At 29.8% G+C, this 18,078-nt stretch overlaps 1 protein-coding gene across 3 annotated transcripts in view; it reads right to left on the bottom strand.

The window, feature by feature from the left end:
• LOC107445896 (U6 snRNA methylphosphate capping enzyme Amus) overlaps nt 1–18,078 on the bottom strand; it is a 67,608-nt gene that overhangs the window by 41,661 nt on the left and 7,869 nt on the right. For 2 of the 3 annotated variants that reach the window (XM_016060385.5, XM_071188355.2), the window contains exon 2: nt 13,508–13,726. The exons of the other annotated variant lie outside the window; for it this stretch is intronic. In XM_016060385.5, the coding sequence (XP_015915871.2) occupies nt 13,508–13,726 (219 nt within the window). The remainder of the gene's footprint in view (nt 1–13,507; nt 13,727–18,078) is intronic. 3 annotated transcript variants of the gene reach the window in all.

An 18,078-nucleotide genomic window follows, 5' to 3' on the forward strand; every position in this document is an offset into this window, starting at 1 on the left:
ATTAATAAAAATGCTACTAATGTTTTTTTTAAAGCTAATTTTATTTTTTAGTAAATTGATGAAAACGAGTTATCCAATATCGAGCGATAATAATAATACATTTTGTTTCAAAATGCCTTTTTCAAATATGCTTCGTAAAACATGACTTTAAAACCGAAATTCCTAATATTTTTTAAAGAAAATTGAAAAATATAATTTTAGATTTAATTAAAACCGTCGTTTATTGTAGATTCTTTAATAATGAAATATTTTTTTGATTTGTTTCATCAGGTAAGCTCAAGGAACAACATAGAAGGTATTTTAGCGCAAGGTCCACATCTAAAACCATGTGTCGTGTTTATTTTGTTTATCGTTACACTTTTGTAATATTTTTATGAGATTAAATATGTTAAAGTCAAAGGTAATTTAAATAAATAACAAAAGTTTTTTTTTTAGAGTAAAATTAATGGAGAAATTTGTCTGAGGTAAATTTTGACTATAATGAGTTAGCATGCCTGTTCAATGGCTGCTATGTTTTGTTCATCTTATTATCCCTACTACATACTGGAAGTGACAGAGAAAAAACAGAACAGAAAAAAAAAAGCATGACAACAAAGACTGAAAAATATGATAATTGCGAAGTTCTTCGTCTTCTAATTCTGTGGGACGATTTATGTATAAGTGAGAAGTACAAATCGAAGTATTCATCCAAAAACATGTCGAGTGGAGATTTCTTCATTTGATTAACCTGGTCATTAATTTAATATTTTTTATGTTTCGTATACATGCATTTTTTTACATTTTTTAAACATTTATTGTATGAAGGAATTGTAACTTTTTTAAAAAAAAGTTATATCTAATTTTAGTAAAATGCGATAATCAGTAAAAAGATTGATATCTATGTGTAATTATAAATTGAACAATATATATATATATATATATATATATATATATATATATATATATATATATATATATATATATATATATATATATATATTAGTCGTTTGATTTGAACTTCATATTATCTTGCTTTTTGTGAATGCTGTTGAGATGATAATAAACTATCGAAGGAAAAGAAGAAACGAAAGTAACTATGATAACTTTAAAGTAACATTGATAACTATAAAATATTATGCTTTACTTAGAATTGTAGAAAGAACACAAAACACATATAAGCTTTATGAATCTTCTTAGAATTTAAGCTTAAAAACACTGAAATTATCTATATTTAAAAAATCGGAAAAAAGCAACAGTGAATAGTAGAACCACGTTTGGAATTTAAAACACTATGCATGTAAGTTTTGAACAAAATTTAAAGAGTAAATAATGAAGTAAAAAGAAATGTCTCTTAAAAAAATTTTTATTAAAATTTATGATTTTAAGTAATTAAATTGATAAGATTTCACGAAGTTTAATTTATTTGTTTTAAAAAGAAAAACTGCTTATTCTATTCACCAAGAAAATAAGAAATTCCTGCTTTTACTTAGTCTTTTTCTGAAGTAAGGCATGACCGCTGTGGTCAGACCCCCCAAACAGTGTAAAAAGAGTTTGAAATGGGGGTGTTGACATGATTGACGACTTAACTGTACTACTTGGGGGAAAGAAAAACACCTGGTTATATTTGTCCAAGTGTTTCATCGAAGTTTTTTATGACTCCAAGACACCCTTAAGCATGCAAAACATTAGATTTTAACATTAAACATACATAAAAAAATAATTCAAATCATTCTCATACATGCCTTCCAACATTGAAGAAATAAAATAATTTTACTAGCAACATTTTTTAGGTTACGAATGAAGTTTTGATACATCATGCATAATCACGTAAGTCAAAAAGAACAATTCAAATTTGGAAATATTATAAGCACATACAATTAGCGAAGTAAAAAATATGTATATAAATCTTAATCTAAAGAAGATTTTTTTAAACAATTATTTATAATTACTTAAACTATAAATACTCAACATACTGCAGTACAGGCAATAGCAAAATCTGTTAAGGAATAAGAGAAGTATTTTTGCCATTAGTGAATATTTTATCGCCAATTTTTTTTTTAAAAATTTCATCAACAAATACGGAGAAATTTGAGAATATGCGGGTAAACAAGAGATAGTCCTAAAATACAGGAGACTTGACAAGGTATGTTCATATTTTTTTTCACTTCAAAAAATGTTTGCCCAAAATTGTCCAGAAATTTTGATTTTATTATTCCGATATACTAGAACCTTGATTTAACAACTCTAGTTGGACAGGACAAAAAAAAAGCCGTAAATAACAGGACGCCACCATTTTAGGGACATAAAAGTTACCATAAAAACTAAAAGTTAAATGCCCACAAAATTAAATATATTTTGTTAAATGGTAAATACAATATAAAACTAAGGTGTAATTTATTTATGAAAGGAGAAAAAATTAAATTATTTTAAAGAAAAAATCTCATTTGTTTCTTCACTCCTTTTTTTTGTCTTAAAGTACACAATGAATTTCCCAACAATTCTAAGGTATCCATTTCTCTCTTGTTCCTCAAGTCTTTGGAGAAAAAAAATTTTAGTTTCTGCAGTGCTGCTTTAAGCACCAGGATTTTCTTACATTACTGACATAGAAAATGAAAAGAGATGAAGATGAAAAGACTTGAAAAGTGAAAATCATTATTCACAGGAGACATGAAATCTAAGTTTTACTCCACTTACCATTTGTCAAGAATTTTTACCTGCTTTCATTAAACACACATTCATTGAAAAGGAGAAGGTTATTTTGATTTACATAGTTGGATTAAGTTCTACTGACAATCAGATGTTATCAAGTGTTGTCGTTAGGCATGAATTTGTTTAGTGGAATAACACATGCGAAACTTACACATTAAAAGCTGACTTGTGTTTATATAGTCTGTCTCACCTGTTCATTTATTAACAATTTTTACTCTATTTACTTTGAAGTATTCAAATATCTTTCAAAACTCCTTTCTAAAAATATTTGTAATACTGCATAATTTTAAACTTATCCTAAACATAGCACAGTGAAATTTTTTTGAGGAGCAGTTTAGGAACCTCTGCTCTAGTATAACAGAAAGAGTGAACTAATCCACCAGCTGTGCGGAAACTACAATCACTGGTCAGGGTTTTCAGAAGTTTTGAAGCAAAATATATGTCTCAGAAAAATTTAAGACATCATGAAATAATTTGTGACAAAAAAAAAAAGGAAATTTTTACACATTTAAAAAATTTTGCGTGCTGCAACATTGGATTCAAAGCATCAAAATTTTAAAAGCTAGTTGAAAAGGGCTAATAACACAATTAATAATTGTAATAACTGCTGAAAAATGATCAGAAAACAACATGGGTTTAAGCTGAAATACTGCAATTACTTAACAACAGATGAGTCAGAGTTACAAAGTGGAAATGGCAACAATAAAAGAAACTAGCGCCGAAAAAATATCAGAAAATTGTGAAAATATCACTCAACTCCACTATAACTGTCAGAAACTGAATCTGGCAGAGCCATCGTCGAAACTCATCAGTATGTTTACAAACACCGCATCAGTTGATTTAATATGTTTCTCACATATCATTGCTTAAATTAAGCTCTCACTGACAGGTTCTGGGTCAAGAAATGGAAATATTAATCAACTAGAAGGAACACTTAAGAACGAATTCGGCAATCAAAAGTGTTGGAAATAACAGAACAGGTCAGTTTCTTTTCATCACTTGTTAGTTGAAATCACTTCTAACATCGAAAAATGGCTGAAGCAAATGCAATTAAAGAATTGCAGCAACAAATTGAAGATTTACAGACTCAATTAAATGTTCGAAGAACACTTGTTTCTACGTCGAGTGGGGGACTTTCAGAATCGAAACATCTTGATGGCTCGAATTATTCCGATTGGAAATTTCTAATGAAAAATTTCTTAGTTGCTGCTGGACTTTGGGGATGCATTGAACCGATAAGAAATGAAGAAATTGATCCAGAATTAGATAGGAGAACACTGGCAAAAATATATTTATCAATTAAACCGACAGCGTCAGCCGAAACCAAGAAAGCAAACACAGCTAAGGAAGCCTGGACGTCACTACAGAATACCTATGAAGCTAAAGGGGTAATTAGAAGAATTGGACTGTATTCAAAGCTATTTTGAACAAAATATGAAGATTGCTCATCGATGTCAACGTATATTGACAACATCACAAACAACTCGAAAGTATCGGGAAGCCACTAGATAGTGAAACTGTTGGTGGAATAATACTTGAAGGAATACCAGAAAAATTCAGACCACTCATTCTCGGAATACAAGGCTCAAATCAAGCCATTACAGTTGATTTTGTCAAAAATTTGCTAGTACAAGAAAATGTGAAAGATTTGTGTTCAAAATCAACAGATTGTTCTGAAATTGCATTTTATGGAAAATCCCGGAAATTTGCTAATAAACCAAAGAATAAAGACTCTAAAAAAAAAATATGCTACAATTGCATTATAGTCATTCCTGTCCAAAACCAAAAAAACAGAACACACGAAAGTTGAAAACAGAGAAAATACAGCTGGCTTTTTCACATCTGTAGAACTCTAAAGATAACCTGCCTACATACTGGTACAGTAGGGAACCGATTATACGGAACGATCGGGACCATCGCTATTCCGGATAACTGATTTTACCGGTTTTCTGAATCACTACAAAGAGCAGTTTTTTTTTTATTGTTAAACCCAACTAAAAAAAAATTTAGGAAATAATCTTAAAAAGAAGAAAAAACGATGAAGTAATACACTAATGATTATTTCCAAAATGATGGTAAGGAAAACATCTTTCTAAAAAGAAAGAAAAATCCTAAAATCTTAAGAGGGAAAAAAAAAAAAATTTTTTTAATGGCGGGAAAATGTATCAATTTTCAATCCGGTTTTTTGGTTTTCCGGTTTTCTGATTTCCGGATAACAGGTTCTGTACTGTATCTGGATTCTAGTTGTAATGCTCATATGACACCGAGAGGGGACTGGATACAAACTTTAAAACCTGGTAGAAACAGAAAAATTGACATAGCCAATGGCAACGTGGTTCCAGCAATAGGTATTGGAACAGCGGATATTGCATTAAATAACAGTACTGTCACAGCTGGTGATGTTATACATGCTCCGGAACTTACCACTAACCTGCTCTCCATTTCTCAAATCGCCAAAAAGGGTAAGCCTATAATTTTTGACTCTGAAGGATGTAAGATATTGGATTCCAAAATTATTCCAACTAAAAATGTAATTGCTACTGCATCAGAAAATAATGGACCATATGTGTTGGACACTGCTAACTTTTCTGCATCAACTGCCATACTAAACTCTCAAAACATCTGGCACTGTAGACTTGCTCACTTAAATAGAAGAGATATGAACATTTTAATAAATAAAATGTCCACTGCACTGGAATTATCTGTGACACTAGTAAATCTGACACTTGTACTACATGTATCGAGGGAAAACTTTCAAGAATACCTTTTCCTAAAGAATCTAAAACCAAAACTAACTGCATTCTAGAACTTGTGCATTCAGATCTGTGTGGGCCAATGCAAACATTGTCTATTGCAGGAGCATGTTATTTTCTAACATTCGCTGATGATTTTTCAATAAAATCTTTTGTTTATTTCCTCAAAAGTAAAAATCAAATAAAAGAAACTTTCGTGAACTTTAAAGCTCTTGTTGAGAATCAAACCAACAGTAAAATAAAAACTTTAAGATCTGACAATGGAGATGAATACGTTAACACTGATCTTAAGAACTGCCTAAAGCTTTGTGGCATCAGACATCAAACAACTGTGCCAAGATCTCTAGAACAAAATGGGACTTCAGAACGCTTGAACAGAACTTCAGTTGAGAAATCTCGTACTATGCTAATTGATTCAGGACTTTCAACTGAACTATGGGCCAAAGCTGTTTACACAGCGAACTACTTAAAGAATAGATCACCCACAAAAGCATTGAAAAACATGACACCTGAAGAGGCCTGGTCAGGAAAGAAACCAAACCTCTCCCACCTAAAAGTCTTTGGACGCAATGTCATGGTACATATCCCTGATGTGAACAGAAAAAAGTTTGATCCAAAAGCCAAAGTAGGCATCTTTGTTGGATACAGTGAAGAAACAAAAAAATACCGATTTTTTAATCCTTCTACGAAGAAAGTTTTCTTTAGTCGAGATGGAGATGTCAGATTCCTTGAAAATGACTTTTTAAATAAAGCAGATGACTCAACGTCAACAGAATCCCAAACTGCAGACATGAATGAAATCGAAAACATTTCCACTCCAACCATAACAGAGAAACCAGACATGACAGACAAGTTTTCAGATAGTGAAGATGAAGATCCTTCTACTCAAGACACAAATAGATGCCCGAAGAGAGAGCTACAGTACCTAACAGAAAAATCTTTAACGATGACTTCATTGTGAAACAAGCAAATCTCTGCAGAGCTCAGGATCCAGAAACTTATGAAGATGCTATGCAATCTGACGAAGCTCAGAAATGGAAAGCTACCCTGGAAGAAGAGATCGAAGCTCACAAACTAAATTGTACATGGGAACTTCGTGATTTACCACCTGGAAGAAAAGCCATTAAGAGTAGATGGACATTCAAAACAAAATTCAAGTCAAATGGCGAAACAGAAAGATACAAGGTACGTCTGGTAGCTAAAGGATGCTCTCAAAAATATGGAGACTATGAGGAAACCTTCTCACCTACATTCAGAAACAGTTCTATCCGTTTTCTCATTGCTCAAGCAGCCAACTTGGATCTTGATTTAGATCAAATGGATGCTGTAGCAGCATTCCTACACCCAAAGCTGGAAGAAGAAATTTACATGGAACTCCCTGCCCTCCCTGAATATTTTCCTCACAGATACTGCAAACTGAACAAATCAATATATGGACTAAAACAAGTAAGTAGAATTCGGTACATGGAACTAGCTGAAACCTTCAAAGACATAGGGCTTTCCAGATCAAAAGCCGACCCTTGCATCTTTATTTCAAACAAGAAAGGAAAAATTTTAATAGTTGCCGTCTATGTAGGGGACTTGTTGATTCTGTCTAATGACCATAAGCAAAAAGAAAACCTTAAAACGAAACTAAAACAACACTTTAAAATGAAAGATTTCGAGATGCTCACCACATTCTTGGAATGACCATCACAAGAGATCGTAAAAAAGGAATCATCAGTTTAGACCAAAGCACCTATATCAGAGACATGCTCAAAAGATTTAACATGCAAGATTGCAAAGAAACAGCAACACCTTTCCCAACTGATTAAGTACTAACCAAAGAAATGTCTCTGGAAAATGAAAAAGAAAGGCAAGAGATAGGACACATACCATATAGAGAAACAGTCGGAAGTCTAATATATGCAGCTCAAGGAACACGTCCAGACATTGCATTTGCAGTGGGGGTAGTTAGTAGATATGCCAACAACCCAGGAAAACCTCATTGGATGTCAAAAGAATTTTTAGATACCTAAAAGGTACATTATCCAAAAAACTAACTTTCCGGAAAAATGGACAAGATTACACTGACTCAGACTGGGCCAACGACAAAGACGACAGAAAATCAACAACAGGCTTTGTCTCCTGCAAATCAAATTGTGCCATAATTTGGAACTCCAAAAAACAACAAACAGTTGCCTTATCAACAGTGGAGGCTGAATACATGGCCATTTGTGCAGCATCACAAGAATTACTGCAGATTAAACAACTCAAAGAGGAACTGTTCAACCAAAAGATGAATGCAATAAAATTATACTCTGACAATCAAAGTGCTATAAAGATCAGTATCAACCCCATGCTATCATCTGGAGTGAAGCACATAGACATTCGTCACAATTTCATAAGAGAAAAAGTCGAGCTTGGACTGATTCAGTTGTGCTACATTGATTCGAAATCAAATGCTGCTGATGTACTCACCAAACCAGTGACTAGTGAACAATTAAAAATATTCAGTATTGTATTGGGACTTTCGTAAAGTGGGGATGTGAAAATATCACTCCACTATAACTTCCAGAAACTCATCAGTCTGTTTACAAACACTGTGTTGTTCCGACGCTCATATCATTCGTTCTTATTCTTAAGTTCTATTTTATTTTTACTTTCATTAAATATTTTCAGTTGATTTAATATGTTTCTCAAGTATCATTGCTTAAATTAAGCTCTCACTGACATTGATCGTGAATCGAGTGCGTCAAAAGTGATTACTCATATCTGAAATTTAAATGTTGAAATATCATAAAAATTTCGGAATTTAAAAAATCTTGTGGAAATGAACTAAAAATAACTTGGATTAAAGATGGAATTGTCATAAATCAGACCCACCAAAAAATTTTAACTCAAATTTAAAATTTGAGTATCTAGTTACTCTAGTTTTAAAATAGTGGAAATAGCTGAAAAACTGATCGGAAAAATGTAGCCTTAGAGTTAAATTGTCATGTGAAAAAGTGATAAATTATAAACGTAAATTGCAATCGTGATAACCCTCTCATGCATATGGGCTTCATATGAGAACATATAGATATATTTACATTTTAAAGTTATTCAGATTCACATTTATGCTGTAATTTGCATGTAGTCTTCATTTTCAGACTCAAAACAGTTCTTGGAAACTACACTAGGTGGTAGGCCATTCAAGATAGTTAAAAGAATATCATCTCTTTGGAAGACAATGGAGGATTCAAGAAAGAAGTGAAAGCCTGACATTGTGTTTATTTTGACGAGTAGGTATAATACAATACTGGAAAGGTTTGTATTATTTCATATCTTCTTATACCTTATAAATGAAGTTAGAATATTCTGTCCTTCCATGATTAAAATTAAATCGATAAAATATTCCATAAATGCATATCTTCTCACAGACACCAATTTTCGACTAAACGAGACAAAAACTTTCAAATAAATTATAACACCCCAATCCTGAGATAGTATATCTAAATATTTTTTATTACTGAAATGAAAAATTCGGGAATGAGAGGGTTAAGTATCTTGGCGTTTGATAGACCTTGGGGAAATAGCTTAAAAACTATAAATAGCTACCCCATAACAATCAGAAACCCAAGTAGATTCGCCATGGAATAATTGTTAATTGGGTATGGCAAAAAGTAATAACACATATTTGAAAATTTGTTATTACTCACATGTGTGCTATATATCAATGAATAGAAATTGAAACAGCCAGGCTAAATGGCTGGGGGAAAAAAGAACATTCAAAACAAGACTTTTTTTCTAGATTAGGCATTACAGCTTTATAACTCCTTACAATTAGATTAAGTAACTTTTAGTTCACACTGGCCACAGTAACAGCCAAAATTGTCTAGAAACTACTGAGAATCCATAATACTTACCCCCGTATTCACCGTTGACTCTGACCTAACGCGCAACTCCCAGTTCCGAAACCCTCGGTTTGGAAACTTTGACCAAGAGTTAAAAAGCGATTCCACCATTATTTTTTGACCGTCGGTTTCTTAACTGCGGGTTACTTGACTGGCAGTAACAGGCAGTAGATTTATAGCCGTATTAACAGCGTTTGTTTTCAATTTTCATTGCTATTTTTAAAAAAAAATTTCTATTAAAAGAAGAAGAAAATATTGCATCGAGTAATTAAATTTGAATCTCTCTTTTACTGATCAAATAAAAAATATGTTTAGTTTCATTTTCCTAACTGACTTGTATTGATGAGCAAAAGGATCCGAGCTTTATTATTATGAATTTAGATACTTTATTATCATGGATATCATAAAGCCGCAAGCAACCATAGAAATGAAACTGAAATTCAGTTAAAAATACTTGTATTTCGCACAATTATTTAATGCTTTTATTTTACACTATGATCAAGGGGATTATGCTAACATCATTATCATCCTTATTCGCGTATTTTTAATCTTTTTTTTTCTTCCCCTTCATAACATATTATTGATAACTTAAACCATTGAGAAGATTTTTTTTTTTAAATTTTAAATGAAATTGTATATAATAAACTTCTTAGTACAGATAAGCATAAATCAACACATTCATATAATTCAGAAGTTATAAATGACTACTATTGTGCTGCCATCTGCTGATGATAAGAGAGAATTGACGTCGGTGATATGGTGAATAAGATAACTATTTTTTTTAAAGGAAAATGTCATAATCGGAGCAAACTTTACCGAACTTTAAAATTTTAAAAAAATTATGCCTTTAAAAATTTAATTATTTAGATAATTGTAAGTGGAAATATATCAGTCGTATAAATGCCCCATATGTCATAAAGTAGTCAGGCTATATATCAAAAATTATAACTAAAGACGGGCATTTTAATTTCATGTAGTTTTAAGCAATAAATCTCTTCCAAATGATCCTATTTTTTCGAAATATTCAGCAGATTATCTTATGCTTATAAAATTCTAAATTTCCTGATTTGCAAAGTTATTTGATGCAAATTATTGTGTAGTTAAAATGTTACCTCGGATCAAAATTTGCATTGATTAAGTAATATTTATTTCAGCATAATTTCTAATATAAATTTAAAATAATGTATATGTTTTTAAACTTAATTAATAGCTTTATTTTATGGATTTAAAAAATTTTAAATTCTTTTCGTTATCTTCATATCTAAATATTGCACATTATTTTGGAAGTTCAACTCTAAATTATTTTTATTTTAGGGCAAGATCTATCATCTCGATAGATATTATCGAAATCTAAAAACATTTAATGAATTATATTTCTTTTTAAATTTTATATTTCTTTCAAGTATCGATTGTTTTCTTTCTTTTAAAAAAATAAGTAAAAGTTAATTAAATTATTTACAACCTTCTTACTTACACTATTAATTTGAATTATTGTAGCCGCAATCTTTATTATCCACGACTTTTTTTTTCGAGTGTAAAATTATTTAAGTATTGTAACGACTGCTAATAATAATTTGAGAAATATATATAGCATCTTCTGTAGAAGATATTAACTCAAGAAAATTTAATTTTCATTTTATTAATAAGCATTTATTTGATATACCGTATTTTTCGGCGGAAGAGCCGCGGCGCTATCGAAAAAAAATATGTTTTTTTCCTACATGCGGCGCTTCCGATGCAGCGGCCTTTCCGACGAAATATTTTTTAGTAGCAAAAAAATTTGTCAATGAAAGTTTTATTAATTTTCTGAGAGAAAGACTATTAAAAAAATTCATAACGAAGTCGACGAAATATCCGCCCGTATCGCGATCTACTGCAGAATATCGCCAATTCTTAGCAAACTTTCCGCAGCAGCCAGTAAGAAAATAAATAAACGAAATAATAATTTTAAAAAAAACATCGCATAAGGAGAAAATTTAAAAGGTATGCATCTTGTATCCACCCCCAGCTTAAGGAAAAATCGCAAGCTAGAAATCTATTTAGCGCCTTGGCAATTGTAATTTGAGCGAACAGAAAAGGAAGAAAAGGACCCTAAATCCGACACTCACGGGACTGACGAAATGCCCAACTTCGGATCTCGTTTGGAAATTCCAATATGGCCCCCAAATATTACTATAATTCAATTCCACTGTTAATTTCAGAAAAACCAATAAATTTAGTCAAGTTTCGATCGTAGATTATGATGGGGTGAATTTAAAACTGGCACATCTTAAGAGAAATTTTACTAATCAAAATAATAATCTATATAATATAATCAAGAAGAAATAATCAGAATCCTATGAAGAAGAAATAATCGTTTCTTCTTTGGAGCGAGATCATAGTTCTAATTTTTTCTTTTAGATAACATTTTGTTTTAACAAAAGACGCTTACCTCGCAAGAAAAAGAAAAAAAGCTAACAGGGAAGTTCAAAAAATATTTTTTTTTTAACAATTAATGCTAAGAAACTAACAATGAATAACAACAAAAAACAAGCTAAAAACTAATAACGATAAAAAAAAACAAGCAAGCAACAATTAACAAAAAAAAATAAAAAGCGGCAAAATAAAAATAATTAATGAATCGAATAAAACACCGCAAAAGGGATAGAATTCATTTTGTTGTCCATGTGGTAGCTTCAATGTCAACTGGGTGTGGCCAATTTATAGTCAAACAGAGGAGGGAAATTTGGGGGCAAATCAGTAAAGTGCAAGCACAGCTGTCAAGATTGATTGATCAGTTTTTTTCAACTTCCATTTCTTTATTTTGTTCATTGGAAATGCAAGTGTTTTTATTTCTCACTTTATTTTAAACTGCTTTAGAAACAGATGTTTCCTTTGACACAGATTTATTTATTTTTTTTTTTCAAGCTTCTTTTTTATTTTTGAAAGATAAAATGAAATAAGTTACTTCAACAGAATAAAATTTCAAATAAAAAGAATATAGATGATTTTTTTTTTTTATTATAGTTTCGTTGTTTTCTTTTTTTTCTTCTTTTTTTTGCTGAAAGAGAAAACTTTTTTTGTTGCTTTTTTTTTGCTGAAAAAGAAATTTTTTATTATAATTTAGAAATTAAAACTTTACTTTATAAAACGCATAAAAAAATATAATTTTTTATTATACAGATATTCAAAATGGTAATTTAAAGGTCTCTTCTAAAAGGATGCTGATATGCGCGGTTTAGCGCCATTGCGGCGCTTACTATAACTTTTTTTTTAAAATTTCATTTTTATCTGGGTGCGGCGCTTGCGACGAAGCGGCGCTTTCGCCGAAAAATACGGTAAATTTATTATAGTTACATCTAGTAAAAAAATTATCTTATTAAACATAAAAAAAGCAACCGAACATCAAAATAAAGTGTTATTTAATTTTCATTTTATTAATATATTTTCATTTTATTAATATATTTTCATTTTATTAATATTATGGTATGCTATATTTTTTTGAAGGCAAGGCAAAGATATAAATTAATTATAGTTGCATCAAGTGAAAAAATTGACCTCATTGAACATAAGCAACCGAAGATCAAAAGTGTTATTTTTGAAAACATAAATAAATAAAAAATCTCCTTCTTCATATTAGCGTTTGCTCAAACCGGGGAAATCTGCAGGTTAAAAATACAAAAAAAAAAATATCGAAATTCAAAATAATTAAAATTATCAAACGAAAGAGAGCTGAAATATAAAAAGTAGTGAAAAAAACGAAGAAAATGAACAAACACTCGTTTACTGCGCATGCGCGGTTTCTTTAACCGGGAATATCTTCAGGTTAAAGTTACTCAACTCTGGGTTAGAGTAACTCGCAGTTACGTACACGGTGAAATGAAATTTTGGACTCTGATCTAGAGTTGCTCTCATAAAACCTGTTTTGAACTCTGACTGAGGGTTAGGGTCAATGGTGAATACGGGCGTTAGAGTCTCTGCATTATATTTAGTCTACAAATGTTGATTTTTAATACTTGGAATAATTGTCCTAGTAGCTAAGATTGGCTGTGGAAAAAAACTAGAGCAATATCTTGCTCAGAATCAGTTTCTCCGGGATTGTGGTACTACATGACTGTGACATTCTAAGATATAACTTAATTACAGGGTAGAGTTCCTCATAGTAAAATTTCCCTCCGGGTTAATTTATATTATAAAAACAAAAATACTCACTGTAATTCTCTTGCTAGCAGAGTAAGTAAACCAAGGCTGAGGTTCTAAAATCAATCTACCGCCAAATCGAAGTTGTGCATAAATCCTTTTAAATGTCAATTTTAAACCTTCATCTCCGAAATTTAAATGAATCCATTTTGTCACTCTCAAGCACAATATAGTATCATACTCAGGCTTTTGTGTTTCAAGATAGTCTTCGCAAGCTGGAACATAATTTGCCTAAACAAATAAAAATTCATTTTTGTCTTCATAATATTAGGTAATATAATCTTAACACTACTACATTTATATATATGTGCTCAGTGCTGTTGTTTTAAGGTTAAAACCTTACACAAAAAAAAAAGAGATATACAAGTTATTAATCTTAAAGCTTCAGTTGAATTATTAAAATATAGATAACTCAAAATTTCTCTTAAAAAATTATGATTTTTTAACAGTGAAAATGCCTGATCTATTACATCTAGCAGTTAAATTTACTACAAAACTATGTAGGTAGCACTAAAGGCTAAGAAGCCACCAAGTGTGATATAAAATCCAGACCCAGATATATTTAATATTAAAATAGATATATTTCCTACAAAAAAATATGAACTGATGGTCAAAGATATATCAAAATATTGTTTGTTTTATTTTATCACCACATAAAAAAATTTGTCAAGACAGAGAAGAAACCTGTTTTAGACATTTATTTTTCCTGGGCAAAGTTTTAATAAAATCCATGGCAATGCAGAGTTAAGAATTTTTCACATCCTGAAAATGTTGAAATTTCTTTGTCAGGATCTTTTGAGCTTCAGGAAAATGTTTTTGGAAAATAAAGATTTTCAAAGACACAGACAATGGTTTCTTCTTATTTTGCAACAACACAAAAAGTTACATTTGTAATATAGTCAGCCACCCCAAACACGTAAGAAAAAAAAAAACTTTTTTTTTTGTTTGTTTGTTTATTTGTTTTTTAGTTTAAACTCAGTATACGTTTTGGATTAAACCATTTTTTTCTAATTTGTTGAATAATATTTTAAGCCCTTAATTGAAATTAACTAAACCATTCCAAAGTATTTCTTAGCATTTAACTATTCTTTTTAAAATTAATGTTTTCAGTAAACAACTCCCAAATATCCACTTTTGTTCCTTAAATATGCTAACATAATAAAAAAGAAGATCTGAATACTTTAAATGTGCTTTTATATAAATTTACAACTCCACTTGATATACAAATAATCACTTAATATTTAAATTATATTTTAGTAATATATGTTAAAGAGTGGACCCCTGTCTCTTGCTTGTCTATAATATAAAAATGCTCATAAATAAAGTACCCACCTATTTCAGTACTATTTAACTGTTAACTGTCTTTAATTAAGTTTTATGAAACATAAATTTTTTTTTAACCTATGGAGTCAATACAAATTTTACTATATATTTAAGACAATGTATTATATAAATTATACATTAATTTAAGTAAAAAATACTTGAAAATAGAATAATGAAAAGGCACAAATATGACATGCATTGCATATAAAATAGTAAAAGCTTTAGCAGTGACTGTGGAAGTATTTCAGGAATGAAGGGGGGCTCTCTGCCGACCCGGATATGTGTGTGCACATACATAAAATATATTTATTTATGTATTTCTCTTTTAACAGTATTTATTTTTATTCTGTTTCACTTTTTTTTAAAAATATATCATTATGATTCAGTTTACTGTGACATATGAAACCAAGAAATTTCCCATGGGGCAGGAATAGGGACCTATATTTCCTTTGCGGGATGATGAGTAAGGGATTATTTGGAAGTAGTTATCATCAAGGAAATATTAAAGCTCACTTGAATTAGAGAAATTTTTTTTAAATTCAGACACAAATAAATTATTTGTTTTTTTTTTTTTACTGTAAATTAAATTACACGAATTTTGAGTGAAAAATTATAATTTTAGAAGGGGCTGTGTGAAATGAGGGGGCTAAACCCCCTTCTGACCTCCTGATTCCATGGTCCCTGAGTCTTAGCATTAATTTTTTAATAATAAATAAATTATAAGCTACTTCTTTTTCATTAATTTAAAAATTTTAAAAGTTTTAAGCAGATCAAATAGTTTTTGACATCACGTCAAAAGTTGGTTTTTGACAAAAACTGCCATAATTTGTCGAAATCTGTCAAAAAATCTGGGGTAAGTTTCGTTTTTTACATTGGAGGCATTTTACTAGATATTAAAGCATGCACACAGCACTTACATAACATACTTCTATAATTATGATTTATATTGTATATCACATATAAAAAAAATTTGTCAAACTTATTGAAACTATTAATATGATTTTCTAATGGTAATCTTAATACTTTAAGACCCACATTATAGGCACTGGGTTTATATTACAGGTAATAACTATGAGTTGTTAATCATTTATCAATCTAAATATTCATTTTAATTTTTTTATGTTACAATTTAGTCATATTTTTTACAATTAGTAAAATTAAAGCATTCCGAAATAATTGTCTGTTCTCAACTTATAATTTTTTTTTAATGATTCTCAATATCTGCTGTCGTTAACCAACTAGCTGTTTAGCAAATGGACGAAATTGGAAGAATGTTTCTCCCCTATACACTATTTCCGTTTCTAATAACATGGAGAGAAAAAACTGGTATAGCTATGCGGAGAAGACTGCAGGTTAAAATATGGCTTTTTATGTGCAGTGCCGACAGATGGTTAATTACATTCATGGGAGCACAATATGTCTGACCAGATGAACATGGCTTTGGGGGGTATTCAGGCAGCAATGGGAAAATTTTTGGTCTAAAAAAATTCCTAGAAAATTTTTTGTTAAAAAATGTGTGCCTTTGTAAAACTTTTTCTTAAAAAAAAAAAAACATGTCAATTTGTGTATTTATTAGTTTGAATTCCTTAGTTGATAAGTGAGACCTTAAATTTAAATGAATTAATTATTACTATTTCAATATATTTGACATATGCTCGCTTATTCAACAATTGTATTAAATTTAAATTAATTCTTTTTCTTTTATATACTTTATTTCCCCAAAAAACTTTTTTGAAAAAAAAAAAAGCTAAAATTCCAGGGGAAATTTTGATATAAAAAAAAAACTGTTCATTGTAAATATTAAGCTCTGAGAATTTTCTGCACTCCTGCTTATATGTACATGAATATTTCCAATATTAGTGAATTAGTGTTAATTTTATTAATGTATAATTAGTTCACTAATTAATGAACTAAGTAAAATTTATAAAAAAAAAGATATGCAATGTGAATTGATTGATTGAAAAAATTATTAAATGAGCTAATAATTTTTTCAATCAATCAATTCAATGGTTTTACTAAATTACTATTTAGTACAGTTACTAAGATAAATTTTCTAGTACATGTTATTTTATTATTTTATAATAGCTTTAGTACTTCTACTTTCTAGACTATGCAGCTTAGAATCAATCGAAAGAATAGTTTCGAATTTCAGTCTTATTCATAGAAAACTGAAAAATGAACTTGAAGTTCAGATGGCTTCAAAACTTTTTTTCTCTTTTTTCCCCTGTAATAGCATGTTTCAGGTTTCCATATTTTTGTCTTTTTATTTTCAATAATTTAAAAAACTAACAGAAATAATTTAATTAGAGGAAATAATTTAAATTAATTTCATTTTTACACATTGTTATATATAGTTATTTAATATTTTCTACACTAAAATTTGGGTTTTTGATAGCAATTGTCAAAACAAAAAAACAAACAAACAAAAAAAAAAAGAGTCAAAATAATTCTAGAATATAATTGATTGATCACTTGTAATTTTATATGTATGTTTATTTATATATACTTATTTATAATAGTTAATAATTAGCTTTACACTAAAATTTAGGGTTTTGACATGACGGATGGAATTATGGTTAAAACCGTCAATTGTCAAAAGCTTGCTAACCCTGGTTTCAATTTAAGAATATCAGAGTCAGTAGTTCTGAAATTTCTAATTTTCCCGATAAAAAAATATTTTGTCACCTATCCTTTATTTTCAGCCTTTCGTCCCTACATTTCTAATTTGTGGGTGTACGGAACATCCCATTTTCCATGAATGCTAATACAGTTAAAATTATTAGTTTGAATAATCGAAAAGATGGGAATTTTGATCTATCTTTTTATTTAATTAATAACCCAGACAGAGAATTATTTTTGAATACAAATGCTAAGAGACAGTCACTGTGTTTTCAGTTAGAAATTATTGAAACTTCACTTTAAAATATTTGATTAAAGAAGTCATAAACTCTATTGCAAATTTTTAATAAATATTGATATAAAAGAACATTCAATTTTTTTGAATATCTAAAATCTAAGTTGCGCAGATACATTTCAGTGCTAATATTTGAGGAATATTTTCATAAGAATCACTTTTTAATTCTTCAACAAATCTTACTTTTTTGGGCTACTCATTTTACTATATATAATAGAACAAGAAAAACATGGACAGAGCTGATGTCCAATTTTTGAGGAGACTAAATCGAAATACACACACTAGTTCCTTGAATTTCATGCATAAAATAAATTAGTCTTAAATTTGCTAAACATGTCCAAAAAGA

The sequence above is a fragment of the Parasteatoda tepidariorum genome, chromosome 12, assembly GCF_982258835.1.
Source record: "Parasteatoda tepidariorum strain Cologne lab strain chromosome 12, Ptep-v5.0, whole genome shotgun sequence".
Taxonomy (NCBI): domain Eukaryota; kingdom Metazoa; phylum Arthropoda; class Arachnida; order Araneae; family Theridiidae; genus Parasteatoda; species Parasteatoda tepidariorum.